General features: G+C 43.9%; 1 protein-coding gene across 4 annotated transcripts in view; it reads right to left on the bottom strand.

The window, feature by feature from the left end:
• The window catches only part of HMGN3 (high mobility group nucleosomal binding domain 3), a 33446-nt gene extending 25971 nt beyond the window's left edge, over positions 1-7475 (bottom strand). For 2 of the 4 annotated variants that reach the window (XM_030555798.1, XM_030555796.1), the window contains exon 1: positions 7224-7472. In XM_030555798.1, coding sequence (XP_030411658.1) covers positions 7224-7238 — 15 coding nt within the window. In that variant the 5' untranslated portion in view covers positions 7239-7472. Of the gene's footprint in view, positions 1-7223 lie in introns of all 4 variants that reach the window. The other 2 variants (XR_003999526.1, XM_030555797.1) reach the window with 2 other exon arrangements.
• Positions 7476-21021: the final 13546 nt, after the last annotated feature.

Genomic DNA, 21021 nt, shown 5'->3' on the forward strand with positions numbered 1-21021 from the left:
AGTAATTTATTAATCAAAGCAAACTTTTAATTGCATAGCATATATTATGCTACATCTTTTGACATATCTGTTTCCCTTACATACAGTAGACTAATTTTGTGGAGCTTATCAACAAAACTGATATCCTACAGTCTGAAATAACATTTTCTGATTGACTTGCTGCTCTGCTTTCAAATCCATTTTTTATCTCCATTGAGAAGAGGGAGTACTTTTTCTAAAATCCCTTTACATAAAATGAATTATTTGCACCTGTTAATTTTTAAACTGGGAGATAATCTGTGATACCTGATTAACTGAATCTAACAATACAATTTCTTTATACTTTAATACATGGAACAATGTTGTGAATGGCCTTACACTGATAATTCACCCGAACGCTCTGAATGGGAGGCTGTGTTGTTGAGGCCGAAATTAAATTGGAATTAGTGGATGGGCAACATGTGCAAAAGAAGGGGTTTTCAAACTGGGGGTTGTGACCCCTGAGCGGTTCATGATGTTATTACACAGGGGGGTCGTGAGTTGCAGCCTCCACCCCAAACCCTACTTCACCTCCAGCATTTATAACAGTGTTAAATATAAAAAAAAAAAAGTGTTTTAATTTATAAGAGGGTGGGGTCGCCCTCAGAGGTTTGCTGTGTGAAAGGGGTCACCACTGGGCTAAAGGGAGCAACGAATTAATAAATGGATTATGTGTTTTAATAAATGATTGTTGCAAATTGTTAGAGTGAACAGGTTGATTATAAACATGGCTTATAGCATAGGTGCTGGAAGTAGGAGAGCTCGAGGTGCTGTCGCAACCCCTGGCTTGGAGTGGTTTCCACCACATGCAGAGTTTAGTTTGGTAAACTTTGACTTTCAGCACCCCCACTATATAAATTGTTTCAGTACCCTTGGCTTACGGCCACCTCTAGCACCTGATACTGGTGTGTTTACAGCCACCTATAAATGCGTAATATACCCATGTCTGTAAAATGCTTATAACATCTTTAGCCCTTCATCAAATACTTACAACTGTACTTTTAATATAAAGCATGACCAAGAAACTTCCATCTGTTTTTATCTGGACATCCGAACACAAAAATTCTTGTAACTATATATAGAAGAAGCATCACTCAAGCATTTTCTTTGACACTCAACACTTCTACACTGCACTACACCTAAATGTAATAAACTTTAATTTTTAGCATAAATACAAATAAGTATTATTTTCCTGTCAAGCTTTGAAGAGTCAAAACAAGTTCTGCTCAAATGTAACTTGGGGGTAGGGGGGAGCTCTATAAATCTGTGAAGGGATTGAGGTATTGAGAGAACTATAGACAAATCCATGAGAAAACTAGTTCTGTATTTAGTGTAGGGCTTGGATGGTGTGCAATGAGTAAGGTCTGGGGCCACACTTTTAATGAAGAGGAGTAAACAAAATATTTAATAGATACCCATTCGGCTAGCACTGTGCATCCTGTGTGCTAAATGAGGTCCTGTAGAAAGAGTAATATGTAATCATATTATTAAAACAGTATATCATAATTCATAAGACCAAATTAAGGCTTTTCATAACTTGTAAATACTTGATGTTGCAACCTTCACATTCCTTTAGCATAGTTAAAAAAACCAATGTACACAGATTTTTTTTAAATGAGTTTTTAGAATTCTGTAGTACCTGTGAAAGTAAAATAAATTATATTGTAACAATAGAAAGGATTAAAGAAATGCTGTGTGTACCTTTAAGCAAGAGAGTTGAAATGCTGCAATCCCGGTGTCAGAAATGCAGACATTAAGGTAGAACAATTACTTCACCAATCGCCCTTAAGTGGAGCATTAGCCTTAGACCGATTAGAGTTAGTAAGAAAGTAGGATATGCATGCTGTGCCCTAGGTAAATTTTACAATTTTGCTCTCTTTGTACTTTTGTTTAGTTCACGCCCTTTTATCTGTATAAATAAGATAGTTTGTGTCCTGCATAGTGCTCACATTATCTGGATGTTATTAGCAGAGCGCTGTGCTAATAAAACAGAGTGGTCTGACAAACTGTGAGTTCTGAGTCTAAGGCCATGTCTACATCTAAAATTTTGCAGCGCTGGTTGTTACAGCTGTATTAGTACAGCTGTATAGGGCCAGCGCTGCAGAGTGGCCACACTTACAGCAACCAGCGCTGCAAGTGGTGTTAGATGTGGCCACACTGCAGCGCTGTTGGGCGGCTTCAAGGGGGGTTCCGGGACGAGAGAGCAAACCGGGAAAGGAAACCAGCTTCGCCGCGGTTTGCTCTCTCGGTCCCGGAGCCAGCCAGCAAACCGCAGGGAAGGAGACCTGCTTGCTCGGGGTTCCGGGACCGAGAGAGCAAACCGGGAACGCCGCGGTTTGCTCTCTCGGTCCCGGAGCCAGCCAGCAAACCGCAGGGAAGGAGACCTGCTTGCTCGGGGTTCCGGGACCGAGAGAGCAAACCGGGAACGCCGCGGTTTGCTCTCTCGGTCCCGGAGCCAGCCAGCAAACCGCAGGGAAGGAGACCTGCTTGCTCGGGGTTCCGGGACCGAGAGAGCAAACCGCGGCGAAGCTGGTCTCCTTTCCCGGTTTGCTCTCTCGGTCCCGGAACCCCGAGCAAGCAGGTCTCCTTCCCTGCGGTTTGCTGGGTGGCTCCGGGACCGAGAGAGCAAACCGGGAAAGGAAACCAGCTTGATTACCAGAGGCTTCCTCCTTCCACGGAGGTCAAGAAAAGCGCTGGTAACTGTCTACATTGGATTACCAGCGCTGGATCACCAGCGCTGGATCCTCTACACCCGAGACAAAACGGGAGTACGGCCAGCGCTGCAAACAGGGAGTTGCAGCGCTGGTGGTGCCCTGCAGATGTGTACACCTTCAAAGTTGCAGCGCTGTAACTCCCTCACCAGCGCTGCAACTTTCTGATGTAGACAAGCCCTAACTTTGACATACCCTACCACAGATATTAACCCAAAATCCCTTGTTATCTCTGCTAAGCATACACCGCAATCTGCCATCAATCTTATTGCAGTAAGTGTGCAAATGACCTATTCATGTGACTAATTAAAAGATGCATCCACTAAGTCATTTTTCTTGCTTTGAAATAATACTATAGTGGTCAACAGTGTTGTTAAAAAAAGATTTTTAAAAAAATCAAGCTGCATTTAGTCCCCACATTTGGTTAAACACCAAGTCAGAAAAATGTTTTGAGAACAGGTTCAAACAGTATTGTCTTATTGTCAGACAGAAGAAACAAAGAGGATCACTCTGGTTTACTTGGAATTACACTCCACAGACTCCCTGTCTGGCCTTGGACAAGTTACCTGACCTCTTTATATTTCTCAGTCATTATGCACAAATACTCAGGCCTATAAATACGGCAATTTGATGGTGATCATGTTAAAACCATTTAAAAAAAACAAATCTTTGGCAACCAGACTTTTCATGCTACTGTGAATTTGTCATAGGACAGATTTTGGTTCCTCATTTTTTTTATGACTGATGGAAAGACGTTTTTAGTGTACCTGTTTCAAAGCTATAAAAGGATGTACTCATTCCAAACTAGCTTATATTGTATTTTTGAAAGATAAGTTCAACTGGGACTGAAGAAGAACAACAAAAGAGACAAACTCCAAAAAGAGTTCCCTGCTACCAATATCACACAAATGTTCTAGTTTTTCCCATGCATGCACACTATTCTCTTTGTGAAAGGTTGTATTCACTTCATTATGTGGTGTTACAACAACCAATAACACATGTGAAGGTCTGACTGGAAGAGTCTAGCGCTCAACTTCTCTTTGTTTTATTGTGGTATTTGATATCAACTCAATGCACAAATGTTTTCACTTGCCCCTTCCACTCCCATAACCAGTGGCCCATCAGAGCTGGGGAAACTAAATTAAAAAGTAATTTCCAACCCTTGTTTGATAATGAAGGGATTCAAATGCTGACTTCTTGAGTTTCCACGACAACATAGAAGAAAGAGTTAAGGGACAAAAGGAAAAAGGGGCATGACTGGTCAATCTGGTTAGATAAATAAATAATGCATAAAGACAGGTTTGAATCTGTTTTTACTTCTGTATTTCCTACACGCCCTTTCTGCAAATTTACTAGTTAGACACATAGCCCCATAAACATGCAAACTGAAGTATTGGGTATCTGTAATTTCTTTTATTAGAGACAGTTATAATTTCCCAACTAAACAAGTATCAAATCACATTTTTCTGTGTTAATATTTGTTTTAACTAGGAAACCCACTTCAGTAATGGATATACAAATAGGATTTCTTGACACAGAGAAATTTACTGGCAACGCTACAATGAAATAATTTTTCTGCAATAGCTATGCTAGAATAATTGCCCCACATGGACACACTATTCTGGAATAAAAGTGACTTTATTATTCCGCCATAGCTATGCCAGTCAATTTCCCCATGTGGACAACCCTGTAGTCTCTACTTTCCATGAGTTTCTGGGCTTTCCAAGATCCAAAATTACTAAAACACACTTAGCTTCATTCACACAAAGACTCACAAAGCTAAATACATTAATTTTACTTAATAAGCTTCCCTTTAAGTACTTCAATTGTGAATGAAATTTTAAAAGACTAATTATGACAGAGAACAAAAGAAAAATCCCAAGTTCTCCTTTACAGACTTGTTTCTCAAAGGCTAAGGGCTTACCTACACTTACAGTGCTACAGAGGTGCCGTTGTAGTGTTTATTGAAGACACGACCTATGCCAGTGCGTGAGTTTCTCCCACTAGCACAGGTACTCCACCTCCCCAAGAGGCAGTAGCTATGTTGACAGAAGAAGCCCTCCTGTGACTTAGCGCTGTCTACACTGTGAGTTCAGTTGGTATAACTGCATCGCTCGGGGGGTGTGGATTTTCCCTCTCCCTGAGTGACCTAGTTATACCAACCTAGTGTAGACCAGCGCTAACTGAAACAACACATAAAAACAAAAATCTTAGCCACAATGTGCTCCTCAATCATGGGGGAAGAGATCTCATTTAATTTTGCAGCCCACCAAGATATTTTTGAATATATCTGCAAGGAGAATGTAAAAATGTCAGGGAAGCATGGGACAGCTCTGCAAGGTTCCTAATGAAATGTGTAGGACTAGCTTCAAAGGGCTTCCTCAAAGAACATCAGTCTTCACTTATGAAAGGCACAGCCCTGGAAGAGAAGGAGCATTTTAGGCCTGGACAAGAATGTAATGACAGAGTATGATGAAGAAAATGATGCAATAAGCCAAGTACTATGTACGGAGCTATTAGTACCTCAGTTTCATGAGAAATATATCAACCCAAGTTAAAAAAAAATTAAAAATGGAAATACTTCAGTGGAGCACTGAATATTTTTTCTGTACCCATAATGCAACAAGGAATCAGTACAGGACAAAAATGGAACTCATAAGTGTGTGGAAATGATCATCTAACAATTACCCTATTAAAACAGTTTTCAGATTCAACCATGATCTGCATTATGGGGAGGTCATAGGCAGACATTCTGGACATCTCCAATACAGTAAAACTGCCGCTTCTCAGTGGACCTAGTTTAATATTAAAAGACTGCAGAGTTTTTTTGTTGTTGTCATTGGTTTGTCTGTTGGGTTTTGGTTTTTTTTAAACCGCAGTATATTAGTGTTGAGTCTCTAATTACACTCCATTAGTAATTGCAGTAGAAAGAAAAGCGCTACAGGCCAGGATTTTCCAGGGGGCCAAAGGATGTTAGCTATCCAACTCCCAAACTAGGTGCTAACTTTCATAGGCCTTTTAGAAAACCCAGCCCTAGTGAAATGTCTGTTAACAGCTGTAACAGTCTGTAACAAATGAGCATTATCAAAATACTACAGATGTTCCCTGAAGCTCAGACACCAAGTATGTGAAAGATACAAATAGTAATAAATAATTTGCAAGTTTGTAAACCTTTACATTCCTTACTTCCTGAATTAAGAGATGGAAAGGAATTCTCATACCGGATCAGACCAGTGGTTCATCTACTCCTGTGTCCAGCCTCCAAAAGTGGCCAGTATCAGATGCCTCAAAGAAGGTGCAAGAAGCCCCATAACAGACAATTATGGAAGTTAACATTATTAATAGTATTTCAGATAGTGGGCAGACAGATAGTACTAGTCAACAGAGTAAGATCAGTTAAATACATATTGCACTTTTGCCTGGAATGGCTTCCAGCATGGGGGGCAGGGGTCACCGGGGAGGGTGGGCAAGTGAAGCATCACCTCCCCCTCAAAAATACCAGAGCCTCCACCATGAAAGGAAGGGAGAAAATGTGGGAGAAGGAAAAGTAAAGTACAGCACAGCCTGGGAGGCAAGTGAGGGACGCAAGTAAATCCCAGCAGTAGCAGCTCTGCAGAGGAAGGAAGGAAGGAAGGAAGGAAGGAAGGAAGGAAACACTGAGGCAGAAGGGAGGACTGGGAGGACGGAGGCAAATACACAAGTTCAGTAAAAGTCTCAAAGCTACATAAGAAGGCAGAAGCTCTCCAGAAACAGCTCTCCACCCCCTTGCCCGTCTCTGGGGTGTGTAGCACTCTGATGTGTTGCACAGAGTCGTCTCCCATGGTGCTGTTTTTAAACTCTGCTGTTGTTGATACCATGTGTAAGCAGATCCCCGCTGTGCTGCACCGGGCCCTGTCTGTGCAGACTCCTGTCCTGATTGACACCAGAGTTGGTACATACGGGTCTGTCACAGGAGGCAAGGAGAAGGGTGTAGTTTGTTTTAAACATGGCTTTTCTCTCCCTTCCGCCTTTTACCTTGGAGCCATCACCGGGGCACCATGCAAGGCAGAACGCAGATTCAGCCGAGGGCAGAATCAGCCAGCACACGGGGGATTTTTTCAAAGACTGATGAGCTACTGCTTGGAGTTTGCAAGCAGGAAACTCCTTCGGGGGAGGTAAAAGGCGAAGCTGCAGCTGCTGCATTTTTTTCCCGTGGGGGCGGGGGAGAAGGAAATCGGAGTTGTGACAGCGAGTTTGCATTCGAGAGGAGGGGGTGACAACTGCAGCCCTCACTACAAGGTTAGAGGAAGTAAGGAGTAAATCAATAAATTAGCAACCGGAGGGAAGGGTGAAAGATATTTGCAACAGGCAGTACAAATACCCAGACTCAATCAGCGCAGTCAAAAAAAATCACCCCAGTCCTACGGGCAATCTGAGGCTGAGATTATTAACTGCAAACGGGCGTCAAAAAGAATGCACCACAACACAATCAAGACAGGCAGAGAGGCGCTTTACCTTTCTCTTCGGCATAATGTCCCTGCCCCGGGCTGCAAAAGTAAAGCAATGAGCAAGCTTCTGCACAAGCGCAGATCCCGCCTCCTAACGCAGCGGCGGTGGCAAGGCAATCTCTACTCCGCGCTGCTGACCGCCGCTGCGCTGCGCTGCGCACCCTCCACGCTCACTGCCCCTGCGCCGCTGACACCCAAGAGCCCCCTGCCACAGGCGCCCACCGCGGCTACCCAGAGGCGAGAACGGGGCAGCTCTTCTTTCTGATTGGCTCCCCAATTCTGTAACCCCCGCCCTCCTCTGAAGGGAATAGACTAATCAGAGGAAGTCCGTGTGGTTCAGGTGCAGGGCACGCTGGGGTGAGGTAGCCTGCGCTGATTGGGTGGCAGCAGGCCCCCAAGTAGCCAAACAGAAGTGAGGAGGCTAGGAGCACAAGGCTGGGGATCATATGGGGAACTGTTGGGAGATATGTCCAACATTTAATAAGATTTTAAAGCATTTCACAACAAACAATATAGTTATACCTGTATCTGGAAAGTTATCTTCTGAATAACAAATGCCAACCATCAAACAATAGGGACCACCCCCAAAGCATCTTTGGATTTGCTGGAGACCTAAATAAGCATACATAAAATGGTCCTCCCCTCTTCTATCCCAATTGTTCCCCTTCTTCTATGGTCTTTAAATCTTCCCCTTGCTATCCTTTTCCCTTGAGCGTTGCTGTCTCGCACTTCCCTCACCCTCTCGCTCCTTTTTCTCCTTCCCATGCTCCTAATATCCACCCAGAATTTGCCACTGATAACCACTGTTTTTTCTATCCCCTACTTTTTGCTTTGTCCATCCATCTGTCGGTCAGTCTCCAGCCCCTCACACCATAGACTAATTGTCCATTCTCTCCCATAAATTCTCCACTTGCCCCAGCCATCTGTCCTCTCATTAATTTAACAATCTATAACCTCTCTATTCAATTTTCAGTTCTTCTTCCAAATTTCTTCAATTCTTGCCTTCTTTATTCATCAACTGGTTTTCAGGCTTTCCCCTACCCCTTTGCACAATTCTTACACCCCACAAATTTATTCTATTTTGTCTTTTAGTCAATTCTCAGCTACCAAGGGAGGGCAAATCGGGAAGGGCAATAGGAGCAGGGGAAAAAAGCGAAGGGAGATTCAATTAGGGTTAAGGAGGTGAGTTTCTTTTGGTAGGTGAAAAAGAAAGGTGAGAAATGGTGACAAATTCTACTGAGAGCTCAGTTAGGATTGGGGGAGTATAGGTGATGATCATGGGTTGGAAGAGGCAAAATTCCAGGCAGAGAAGAGGAGGAAAAGGAGGAGAAGTTTTTGGAGCTTACAGAGATGAATCTATTTGCAAAGATCTAAACTGTTAGGACAATACTACTTCTGTCAGCAGCTTTAAAACAAATAAAAGGAAGTTCTTCACACAGTGCACAGTCAACCTGTGGAACTCCTTGCCTGAGGAGGTTGTGAAGGCTAGGACTATAACAGGGTTTAAAAGAGAACTAGATAAATTAATGGAGGTTAAGTCCATTAATGGCTATTAGCCAGAACAGGTAAAGAATGGTGTCCCTAGTCTCGGTTTGTCAGAGGGTGGAGATGAATGGCAGGAGAGAGATCACTTGATCATTGCCTGTTAGGTTCACTCCCTCTGGGGCACCTGGCATTGGCCACTGTCAGTAGACATGATACTGGGCTGGATGGACCTTTGATCTGACCCAGTATGGCCATTCTTATGTTCTTAATTCTTCCTGCCCCTTGCAGGCTTGATGGAAGGCTGACACCACAGTGGGAAACCACACTGTACAGTCACTGGACTTCCAGTTTGAACAACCCTACAGGATTTTTTTCTTCTATATATTCTCTAGAGTTTTTTCTAGTTCAGTTTTTATCATTGCAAGTAGTCCTAGCTTTGGCATAAAGGTGTATTTTAATGGGAACACATCGAAACAAAATAATGGCACTGACTCATAGAAGTGTAGGACTGGAAGGGACCTCAACAGGTCATCTAGTGCAGTTCTGTGCCCTGAAAGGGACTATCCTTGCCCTCACCCTTCCTATGTCTATCATCCCTTCTTCTAACACAGGAAACTTGTTTTCAGACTGGCTGGCCTACACCTTCTTGCAGGGTGTCCCTTTTCTGTAGTGAAAGTCCACCCTGAGACACCTGAGGGTCAGTACCCCTTGCAAGCACCTGTTGAGTGCTCCACTGTATTGGGAAATAATTGTGTTTATATTTTGAGGAAATTACTGTTTGTATAATGGCTAATATGTCGGGTTTGTTGGGCCCTAGTCCTGCAGCCTGTAGCTCAGGGGCGGCAGCCGCAGCCTATGATTGGGCAAAAGCACTGGGGCATATACTGGAAAAGTTTGTGTTGGCCTATGCTACGTCAAACTCTTGTTGTAAGTTAAGGTTATTTTCTGGGGAAGAGGAGTTTGAACCCTGGTTGGAGCATACCACTGAAAGGCTGCGGGAGTGGGCGGTACCTGATGTAGAAAAGCGAAGATGTCTAATAGAGAGCCTTCGTGGCCCAGCATTAGATGTAATTCGCACCCTAAATCATATTGACCCTGGGGTCTGTGTGAAGGACTGCCTAGAGGCCCTTGATAATACCTTTGGGAGCGTAGCGGGCCCTGAGGACAGTTACTGTAAATTCCTTAATTCCAGACAGCAAAGAAGTGAGAAAATTTCAGCCTATATACAGAGGCTGGAGAGACTGTTTCAGAGAGCTGTTATGAGGGAAGCAGTGACTGCTGAGCAGATGGATCAGACCAGGCTGGCTCAAGTTGTAAGAGGGACTCAGTATCAGAACCCGATCCTACTTCATCTCTGACTAAGAGAACGGCAGGAACATCCCCCAAATTACTTCCAGCTGATAAAGGAGGTCAGGGAAGAGGAAGAAAGGCAGGCAGCCAGCGAGTGTTGGGACGCCCAAACACTGGAACCAGCCAGCACAACGCCACTGCAAATGGCCAGTGTACTGATGGTGAGCACCACAGAGGAACTTGCCCAACAAATGCAGGTCCCGACGGAACGGATAGCTGAGCTGCAAAGCATCATTGACCGAGCTAAGATTTCCAGGAATAAGGAGCCTCAGACTGTGACAATGGAGAAGTTAGTATCTAGAGCCACCGTCCCACCCCAGTGAAGGGAGCAAGGACAATTCTTTTGCTACCGGTGTGGTCAGGATGGGCACAGTGCTGCTAACTGCCATAAGGAACAGAACTCCTCCTTAGTGTATTAAAAGGTGAGGATCAGTTGGGAGAGATCCAGTAGCTGCCAGAAGGTCTGGGGACGGAGACCACCTAGGCCTACAGGATTGAAGATTCCCCCAGAAGAGACCATCCAGCTGGGACCCCTGCAGGACTGATAGGGGCTTGAGCAGAGGTCATCGTGAGGATTGAAGGGGCGGAGTGTAAAGCCATGCTTAACACTGGATCTCAAGTGACTATTATATTTCAGACATTCTACCAACAGATGCTTAGGCACCTGCCTGTACAGCCACTGACTGGCATTGGTCTGTGTGGCCGCAGCATGGATGAATACCCCTATCAGGGGTGTGTCATAGTGCACCTGAAATTCCCAGAGGAGGTTGCTGGGGTAAGGGAAGAGGTAGACACAGCTGCCTTAATATGCCCTGACCCTAAAGGGACCTCTGATGTGTCCGTGCTGATAGGGACCAACTCCAGTCTCTTCAAGGTGCTCGTGGATTACTTCAGATGACGGGCTGGGGACCAGTACCTGAGTACCCTGATGATCCATATGCTTTGTGCTGAAGCCTATAGGAAGATTGAGAGCGCTAAAAAGGAGACATCTGAGCTACCGATTGGGGCACTGAAGTACATGGGCACAACCCCCTTAGTAGTTCCTGCAAGGACGGAGCAAGAAGTGCTTGGCTGAAAGGTAGTAAAGGGGCATTAGCAATGATGGAAAAGCCAGTTGAAGGAGAGCTCCCGGAAGGAGTCATAACCCTACCTGCTGAAGCCTAGGAAAAGGTGACTATACTGATTGCTAATGAAACAAGTAGAGATGTTGTGAAGCAAGGACAAAAGATAGCAGACCTCTTCGAGCCTGAATCAATTGTAAAACCCTAGTGTGAGACTCAAGTTCCGACAATAGACCCAGCAAAGTTTGACTTTGGAGATTCACCATTGTCCAAGGAGAGGAAAGATCGCCTAAGAAGGAAACTTTGTGAAAGATCCAAGGTGTTCTCATTGCATGAGTGGGATGTGGGATGCGCAAAAGGAGTAGAGCACACAACATCAGACTACATGACTCTCAACCTTTGAGAGAGAGATCTAGGAGGCTTGCTCTCTCCGAGATGGAAGATGTGCAACAACATCTTCAAGAGCTGGGTGCAAATGGCATCACTACAGAGTCCCGCAGCTCATATGCTTCACCCATTGTGGTGGTCCGTAAAAAGAATGGGAAAATCCAGATGTGTATTGACTACCGCACCCTAAACTGCCGTACTGTGGTTGACCAGTACCCAATGCCTCTAGTCCAAGATGCCTTAGACTGTTTGCTGGGAAGCCAGTGGTTCTCTGTGTTGGATCTTCGGAGTGGATACTACCAGATCCCTCTGGGTGAAGAAGATAAGGAGAAGACAGCCTTCATCTGCCCATTAGGGTTTTATCAGTTCGAACGCATGCCCCAAGGGATTTCTGGAGCACCTGCCACATTTCAATGTCTTATGGAGAAAGTTGTGGGAGACATGAATTTACTGCAAGTGTTAGTTTATTTGGATGACATAATTGTGTTTGGAAGCACTTTGGAGGAGCATGAAGAAAGACTTCTAAAAGCGCTTGATAGGTTGGAGGATTATGGTTTGAAGTTTTCAATTGACAAATGCCAGTTCTGCAGGACCTCGGTGAAGTATGTGGGTCACATTGTATCCCAAGAGGGTGTGAGTACTGATCCCGATAAAATAGAAGCACTCACTACATGGCCATGTCCAAGCAACTACAGAGAACTCAAGACCTTCCCTGGGTTTAGTGGCTACTACAGCAGATTTGTGAAAAACTATGCTACAATCGTAAAACCCCTCAATGATCTTACCAGGGGATATCAGTCCAGCAAGAACAAATCTAAGACCAAGAATAAAGGGCCTTCCGTGCAGAGACCCTATGGCCCCTTTGAACAATTTGGGCCACAGTGGGATGATAGATGTGAAAGGGCTTTTCGAGAAATCATTACTTGCCTAACTCATGCCCCAGTCCTAGTCTTTGCTGACCCAAGCAAGCCATTTATCCTGCATACTGATGCCAGTTTGGAGGGTCTGGGAGCAGTACTGTACCAGGAGGTGGAAGACAAGCGTAAACCTGTAGCCTTTGCCAGCTGAGGACTGTCTGATAGTGAAACCCGCTATCCCACCCACAAGCTGGAGTTCTTGGCTTTGAAATGGGCCGTCGCTGGGACATTTTGAGACTACTTGTATGGTGCTCAGTTCCAGGTGTGGACAGACAACAACCCACTGACTTATGTGTTAACAAGTGCTAAACTGGATGCTACAGGGCAAAGATGGGTGACTGCTTTGGCCAGCTATGACTTCAGCATTCAATACCAATCAGGGAGAAGCAATGTAGATGCAGATGCATTGTCCAGGCGTCCACAGGCACCAAGAGTTGCTGTGATATCCACGGATGGAGTGAGAGCTATTTGCAGTGTGAGTCACCGAGAGCCAGAGGCCCATGAGAGCCTTCATGGGTGTGTTGCTGAAACTTTGGGCCTACCCCCTGAATGCGTGCCTTCTGCTTCAGTGAACTATATTGCTTTGGACCAATCTCCCTTGCCCATGCTCAATGCGGCTGACTGGCTGGAAGCCCAGCTGCAAGATATTGACATTCGTGATACACTACTTGCCAAAAGGGAGGGGCGAGGCCCAGCTGCGGTTGTCCCACCTACCCCAGAAGGCAAACTACTGTTGGGAGACTGGACCAAACTAAAACTGATTCAGGGAGTGCTACACCGCGTGACCACAGACCCTCTACAAAAGCAACGGAATCAACTAGTGCTGCCGAAAGAGTACAGAGCCCTGGCCATGAGGGCCCTGCATGATGATTTTGGACATTTAGGGATGGAGAGGACCCTGGAACTTATCTGCAGTAGGTTCTATTGGCTCCAGATGGCTGAAGATGTTCGCAGGAAATGTGAGACCTGCACTCAATGTGTTCAGAGGAAAACTCTGCCCACGAGGGCTGCATATCTGAAGAACATTACCAGCAACAAACCTCTGGAGCTGGTTTGCATTGATTTCTTGTCTTTAGAAGTGGACAAGAGGAATATTGGGAACATTCTAGTAGTGACCAACCATTATATGCGATATGCGCAGGCATATCCCACACGTGATCAGAGGGCCACCACTGTCGCTCGAGTACTGTGGGAAAAATATTTCTCAGTTTATGGATTCCCAGCCCAGATACACTCGTATCAGGGACGAGACTTTGAGAGTCACCTATTGAAGGAGGTGCTGAGGATAGCAGGAATTAAAAAGTCGAGGACAACGCCTTATCACTCACAAGGTGACACTCAGCCAGAGAGGTTCAACTGAACCCTATTAGATATGTTAGGGACTTTGCGGCCAGAGCAGAAGGCAACCTGGAGCCAACATGTTGCATTTCTGGTGCACGCCTACAACGCCACAAAGAACGATGCTATGGGAGTCACCTCATATCTCTTGATGTTTGGGCGAGAACCAAGATTACCCATAGACCTGTGCTTTGGTGTACCAGAGGATGGCGATAGCTGTGAAACTCATCAGCAATATGTATCCCGACTACAAGAAAAGCTGCGGGATGCTTATCACTTAGCTACATCTGCAGCTCGGAAGAATGCAGACCACAACAAACATTGATGTGATGCTAGCGTACGTCTGCAGAAGCTCCAGCCAGGGGACAGAGTCCTGCTGCAAAATTTGGGTATTGCTGGCAAACACAAGATAGCTGACAGATGGAAGGCAATACCTTACTTGGTGATGGAAAAACTGGGAGACCTGCCGGTCTACAAGATCAAATCTGAAGAGGGTCCAGGGCAGACAAAGATCGTGCATAGAAACCTGTTGCTCCCTATGGGGGAATTGGTAGGCAGCCCTTATGAGATGGGCCACAACAGGGCAACTGGGCAGAACGAAGGTGCTGTACCAAAGCCACCTTCCAATGTGGACAGCCAGCCTCCTGCAACTAACTTACCCCTACTCAGCACATCTGAGAGTGAGTCTGAGGAGGAAGACACAACCAAGATGTATCCTAGGATGAAGACAAGATTTCAGTCTCGATCAGCTGAATCAAAAGAGAGTACCTCCTCTTCCGCCCTAAACCCTATGGCAGAAGTATTTAGGCCCATTCCTGACACTCCTGAGCCACTGGTGGAACCCCCGTGTGATGACTTACACAGGTTATTGGACAGTGGCGACATACGGATGGAGGCTGTCTTGAGCGCCTTCGACCCTCCACTGTTAGAACTAGAAATGCAGGGGCCTATGCCAGTATCTGAGGGGAACTCACAGAAAACCTCCCCATCTGTCACTCAAGAGGATGTCCCCCCTACCACAGCAACAGAGATTCTCAATAGGCAAGACAGGGTAATAAGACCAGTGAAACAGTTAACTTACAATGCACCTGGGGTGAATAGTGAGGAGCCAATATATTTAGCACACAGGTTTGTGGAAGCAAAAGTGGGCTGAGGCCCTTTGGAGGGGACCAGTGAGTTGGTATAGTAGGGAATGTGATTTGTCAGGATGACAAATTCTCGGCTGGGGGGAGGATGTAAGCAGAGTCAGGATGAGCTCTACCTTGACAACTGGTGGTGAATTATGGGGAGTGTGGAAAGGAATTCCAGGTATTTGCATTGGCAACCCACCCCACCTAGCATAAGCCCACGGCAGCCTGGGATGGTTATTTTGACAGTTGGGATCCCCAATTTCTTTGTTATTGGGGCAGGAGGAAAAAAAATGCTGTCACTCTAATTATGTGAATGAGGAACGATGAGACTGCTCTATGACAGAAATGACTCAACCTAAATTAAGTAGTACTTGCTAGACAAGGGACATGGGTTCCAAAACCCAGTGAATTGAGAGAGATTAGGTACTGGCGTGTGTACCTGATGGTATGGACCCCCTTTTGAGGGCCTGGAACAGCAATTGCACATCCTCCTCTCTCCACTGTTGAAGAGCAGAGCTAATTTTGATTCCATTAGGAGTCCATCTAGAGACTACTGAGCTGAATTTATGTTGGGCCAACATAAACACTGAGTGCTGTGTTAACTAGTGGGGGAGCCTGAAGACCTATCGCTAAGTGGCGAGCGGAGCAGTTTGCAGCATGTTGGAGCAGCCCATGGAACAGGGTGCGGAGTGGAGCGGTTTGCAGGGATGGCTGGAGGAGTGGCACAGCTGGTGTAGTGGAGCTGGTCACGGTGAAGGCTGCAGCAGACCGCCAGGAAGAGGCGGAGCAGTTGGCCCTGGCCCATGTAAGGTGCCCCTTAATACCCTGTGTGGGCTTCCCCTCCTCCCATTTCCACCCAGGCTGCAGGGGGGTAAAACTCTGCAGATAAACTTTTGAACTCTAGGGTGGCACTGACCAGAGACTTTTGGGTTGTTGGATTTTGGGGTGACTGGACTCAAGACCCTAAGGGGGAAAGGACATTGCCAGATGTACTTGGAGGTGGGTTTTTTTGCTTATGGTTTGTGTTATAATCTTGTTTGTGATATTTCTCCAATGTGATGCCACATTGTTTCCCTCCTTTATTAAAAGGATTTTGCTACACTCAGACTCCGTGCTTGCGAGTGGGGAAGTATTGTCTCGAGAGGCACCTGGGGGGGGAGTGGTATGTAAGTGTCCCAGGTCACTGGGTGGGGGCTCGAGCATTGTGTTATTGAAACGGAACTCCTGGATACTGAACCCAGCCCTTGTTGCTGCCAACTCAGAGGGGCAGAAGGGTTACAACTTGTTTTCAGACTGGTTGGCCTACACCTTCTGGCAGGGTGTCCCTTTTCTGTAGTGAAAGTCCATCCTGAGACACCTGACCTGCCTGTGTCAAAAGATGCCACTTGTCTCAAGTGACAGAGATTGCCTTTAAGAAAAGAGAAGTACTGATTTGAAGGTTTTTATTGGAATCCCATATACTTTGGGTGGTAAAAATGCTATTTTCCAATAGAAGATGAAAACTTAGCACTGTACTAAAGATGCAGTCCATAATGAAGAATAGCATAGGCCACCTTTTTCCAGCCTTGTTTCCACTGATCTGAAAATTAATTGTGTTTCCAATCATCTATTTATATGGAGATTAAAATGGAATCCGTCATGCAGTTGGAAGTCAGGGGTGCAACTGTAATATATTGCCACTTTTCTGTAATATTTAAGGAGGTCTTCATGTTTAGGAAGAAGGCAGAGACAAGTATTCCAGTCCCACATCTCCACCGCCCTCCATGTTCCAGGCCGATCTAAAGTATTATTTATATTGTGATACAACCCTAAGATCCCAATCAGGCTTGGGGCCCCATTAACTGAGACCTTTATAAACACATATGCAGACATAGGCCTTCTCCCAAAGAGCTTATAATGTAAATAAAGCTTATAATCTAAAAAGACAGAGACAGAGGGAAACAGGGTACAACATACAGGTGTGATCAACAGACATCCTATTAGTTCCATATATTCAAACATGACTAAGCCCCAAATATCCCGCAATCTAGTAATTGTTATCACTTTTCTACTTCCAACTAACCAGTCCAGAACACAGCAAAACCTGTAAACAACAATGAACATTAACAACAAAGGAACTGCTGGTTTTCTGGTCATTATAATAGAAGGCTGCGTTACAGGGCAATTAGTATACAGAAATTTACCTAAGGATTTAGATTTTTTTTTAAAGAAATGGGTATTAGGGCAGCACCAGTATTTCTCTAAATAGGAAAAGTGTTAATACATGTCAGGATTACAGATCAACACGCAAAAATATGTTACAGGTTCTAAAAGTGAGAGGACAGGCCTGAGATTTGATGGGGCCCCCTGTGACCCTCGATACAGGTGCCCTCAGAACCACGCTAAATCTTCACTCCACTCTTCACTGCTTCCACTCTGATAATGGCACTATTAACATAATAGCACTTGGAAAAAGTCCCACAGTGGACAGTAGTAAAAGGAGTAAGGCAAAGCAGTAGTAGCCATTACAGAGAAGAAAGTTTGTGTAAAGATTCAATCCATTTGTCAAAAGTACAAGCAGTCCCACATTCCTCATTGCAGGGGGATTTAATTTGCCATGTTAATGACTGTTTGTTTGCCATAACCTTCACCCAACTAGTTGTAAAGAAGGGGGCCCAATTGCTATTGAATCAACTGTAGCTACACTCATATAACTGAGAACAGGATTTGGCCCAAAATGTGTACAATGGGAGAGTTGGGGGTATTTTTGGATTCTCTCAGTACCATGGTCAGACCATCCATCACCTTGTGCAATTGAGGTCAAAGTGATTAAGGTAACATCTAGCAATACAAACCCAATATTTGGATTCTTCCTTGGAGGCTTCTGGAGCCTCTTTGATTCCTGAGAATTGCAAAAATGAATTACAAACAGATGAATTTTGAAGGGTTGGGCGGAGAACTTAAATAATTGGCTCTCTGCAGCTATTTGCTATAAAGAAGGTTCAGTTCTATTAGATTTGCCTGAAACTTATTGTGGCTTATGCATGAAATTTGAGATAAATTAACTTCCTTAACACTATCCTATTATCCCATCTTTGTGTAATTTACCACTATACTTGCTACAGGGAAATTTGGGGGTTGGAATTAAGATGGGAGATGACCACCACAATGATCACAACACCCTATTGTGGACCACTGATATAGGGGTTAGTTGGGCAGTTATCTTTCACTGCGGTAAGTAAATATAAGGAGCTATTGTCAATATGAGAAAACGAAGTCATTCATAGATCTTACTAACTGGAAACTGCATATCCTAATGAAGTCTGTCCAGTAGCTTTGCACATGTTTTCCTCTGCTTGTTGCAGTTTGAAACTGTCCCCCTCCCACTTATGTGCATTTTCATGATTAATACATTAATAAATACTAAATTGAGCAGAAAAGGAAAAAAAGACAATAGTGCAATAGAAAACTTGTCAAGCTAAGGCCTCTAAATATCCAGTATAATTTAAAATGTAAATAAACTTGCTATATTATCTAATTGTAAACAAATTAACCAGCTACTGTCTCATAAATTAGGCTTGTTAGCATATAAAAATCTACTCTCTTATAAGTAGTCACCACAACCACAAGGACACAAACAGTTACGCAATCTCAGGAACTAAAAAGAGTACATCATCTTCAGAAACATTTAAATTACTTAAAAAAAATGTTGAGTGAGCAATATTTTAGAATTATCATTAAAAATATATACTTCTCTCCATCAGTCACACACAATTTCTTGGGAAATACGGAAGTATTATGCTCAATTAAATAAATTCAGACTATACAATTATTATTTGTTTAGGGCCTGATCCAGCTCTCACTGAACTCACTGGTCATACTCCCATTAACTTCACTGGTGCATGACTTAGCCCTTAGTACCAGAGTGCTCAGTGCTGTTCAGTACACAATATACAGCCACTGCCCTGAAGAGGTGAAAGATAGAAAAACAGAGGATGGGATCCAGTGAAAAAAATATCCAAATTAGGATGACTCTGTGGCTGATCTTTATTTGTGTGCATAAATACTTTAATATATGTTTATAATGAGCTAACTTTTTAATTTTTTTGCATAATGAGTATGGTGCTTTAGCTATATAACTGTACAGAAAACATAGTTTTTCCTTTTCAGATGAGTCATATTCATATTATCACATTGCATGTGTGATTTATTTTTTTGTAAATTTATGACAGATGTGCAAGTTAACACTGAAGTTCTACAGAATACAAAATTCCAGCCTTGTTTTCCCTGATCTGAAAATTAATTGTGCTTCCAATACTCTAGTTATATGGAGATTAAAATGGAATCAGTCATGCAGTTGGAAGTGTGTGTGTGTGTGGGGGGGCTTTACAACTTTATATTGCCATTTTTCTGGAATATTTAGGGGGTCTTCATGTTTAGGAGTAGAGTAGTCAGACATATTTATAGTGAGTAGTCAGTTTTAAATGGTATTCTAAAATATTTAATTTCTGAGTTTTTTGACATGCCTGAAATATGAGAATCGGCTTTATAATTGTTATTTTGATTAAGCAAGCATTTTTAATAGCACCTGATAGGAGATCATTCTATATTAACAACTCTAATATTTCAGAGCATAAAATCTCTCTAATTTTATCAGCAGAGCTTGCCATTTCTGTAGATAGGTATTCTAGAAATTTTTTTAAATGACTTAGATTTGTCAAGGTAAGCTTGTATCTGATCCAAAGTCCCTGGAAGTCAAAGGAAAGATGCCCATTAACTTCTACTGGCTCTTGATCAGGCCCAAATACACTTAAGGGCTTAAACAGAAAAAAAATCTCAGCTAATTTCAGAGGTGGATATGGTTTTTAAGGAGATCTGTGAAAAAGATGACTTTTTAAAAGCTGTTCTTATGGCATCAAGTGTAAATGTGGCTACAGGAGATTGCAAAGATAAAGGAAGAAAAAGCGAATCCGTTCTTTCATCTATTGCCTATAGCAATAGCAAAAATGAGAATATAACAAATTTATCCATACCTATACCAAGTTGTTTTTGACACCTTAGGACACATTAAAAATTATAATGTAGAAAGAATTGGATAAATACAACTTTCTTCAAGGTGACGATGACATATTTGGAATTTTCAAAAGCATTCACCATTGTCATTGACTTCAGTGTGAGCTGAGTTAGACCAATGCTAAGTGTATCTGAAAATCCTTTGTCAACGGGTGAGCTGAAGGAAACATGATGACATTTATTATATACAAAATGTTTATTGTGTGTGTGGCTAGCCCCATTTAATGCCCCTGACCCCTAAATTTAGCCAAAAAGAAACCAATCTGCCTGAAATGTTGTACGCTGCATTCCATCCCAGAGTAATAATTTGTTATTTTGACCTTCGTATGTACTTCTGATCATTTTAGAGAGTATAGTTTCTCTTGAGAAGATCGATAGCAAGTAATAGTGTAAACCCACACACTTTCTGGGTGTGGCGTTCTGTCCCCTCTAGAGGCATGGAGACCACTTAGAGAGAGATTAATGAGTTTGCTTTAAAGCCTCAGCTAACAGTCAGTTAGCTCATGCTGTAGAGATTCATGCACTTAGCTCTGCTATGGACAGCAATCTCAACTCAGATGCACTGCCCAGGCAGACTGGAAAAGCCCCAGGAACTTTTGAATTTCATTTCCTGTTTGGTCAGCGTGGCGAACTCAGAGGTGACAGTGCAGTCCCAGAATCACAAAAGAGCTCCACCATGGATCACTGTATGGGAGAGGAATCCATGCTATCAGAACTCCGTTCCAAAAGACAAAGTGCCCAAACATTTGAAAAAATCTCCAAGGGTATGAAGGACAGAGGCTATAACAGGGACCTACAGCAGTGCCGCATGAAACTTAAGGAGCTCAGGAAAGCATACCAAAGAGCCAGAGAGGCAAATGGCTGCATCAAGTCACAGCCCCAGACATGCCGCTTCTATGATGAGCTGCATGCCATTCTAGGGGGTGCCCCTACAACTACCCCACCCCTGTGCATGGACTCTGTCAATGGATTCTCATGCAACAGGGATGTGGGTTTTGAGGATGAGGAAGATGAGGAGGAGAATGAGGTTGAAGATAACGCACAGCAAGCAAGTGGAGAAACTGTTTTCCCTGACAGCCAGGAAC

The sequence above is a fragment of the Gopherus evgoodei genome, chromosome 3 (genome assembly GCF_007399415.2).
Source record: "Gopherus evgoodei ecotype Sinaloan lineage chromosome 3, rGopEvg1_v1.p, whole genome shotgun sequence".
Classification (NCBI taxonomy): Eukaryota; Metazoa; Chordata; order Testudines; family Testudinidae; genus Gopherus; species Gopherus evgoodei.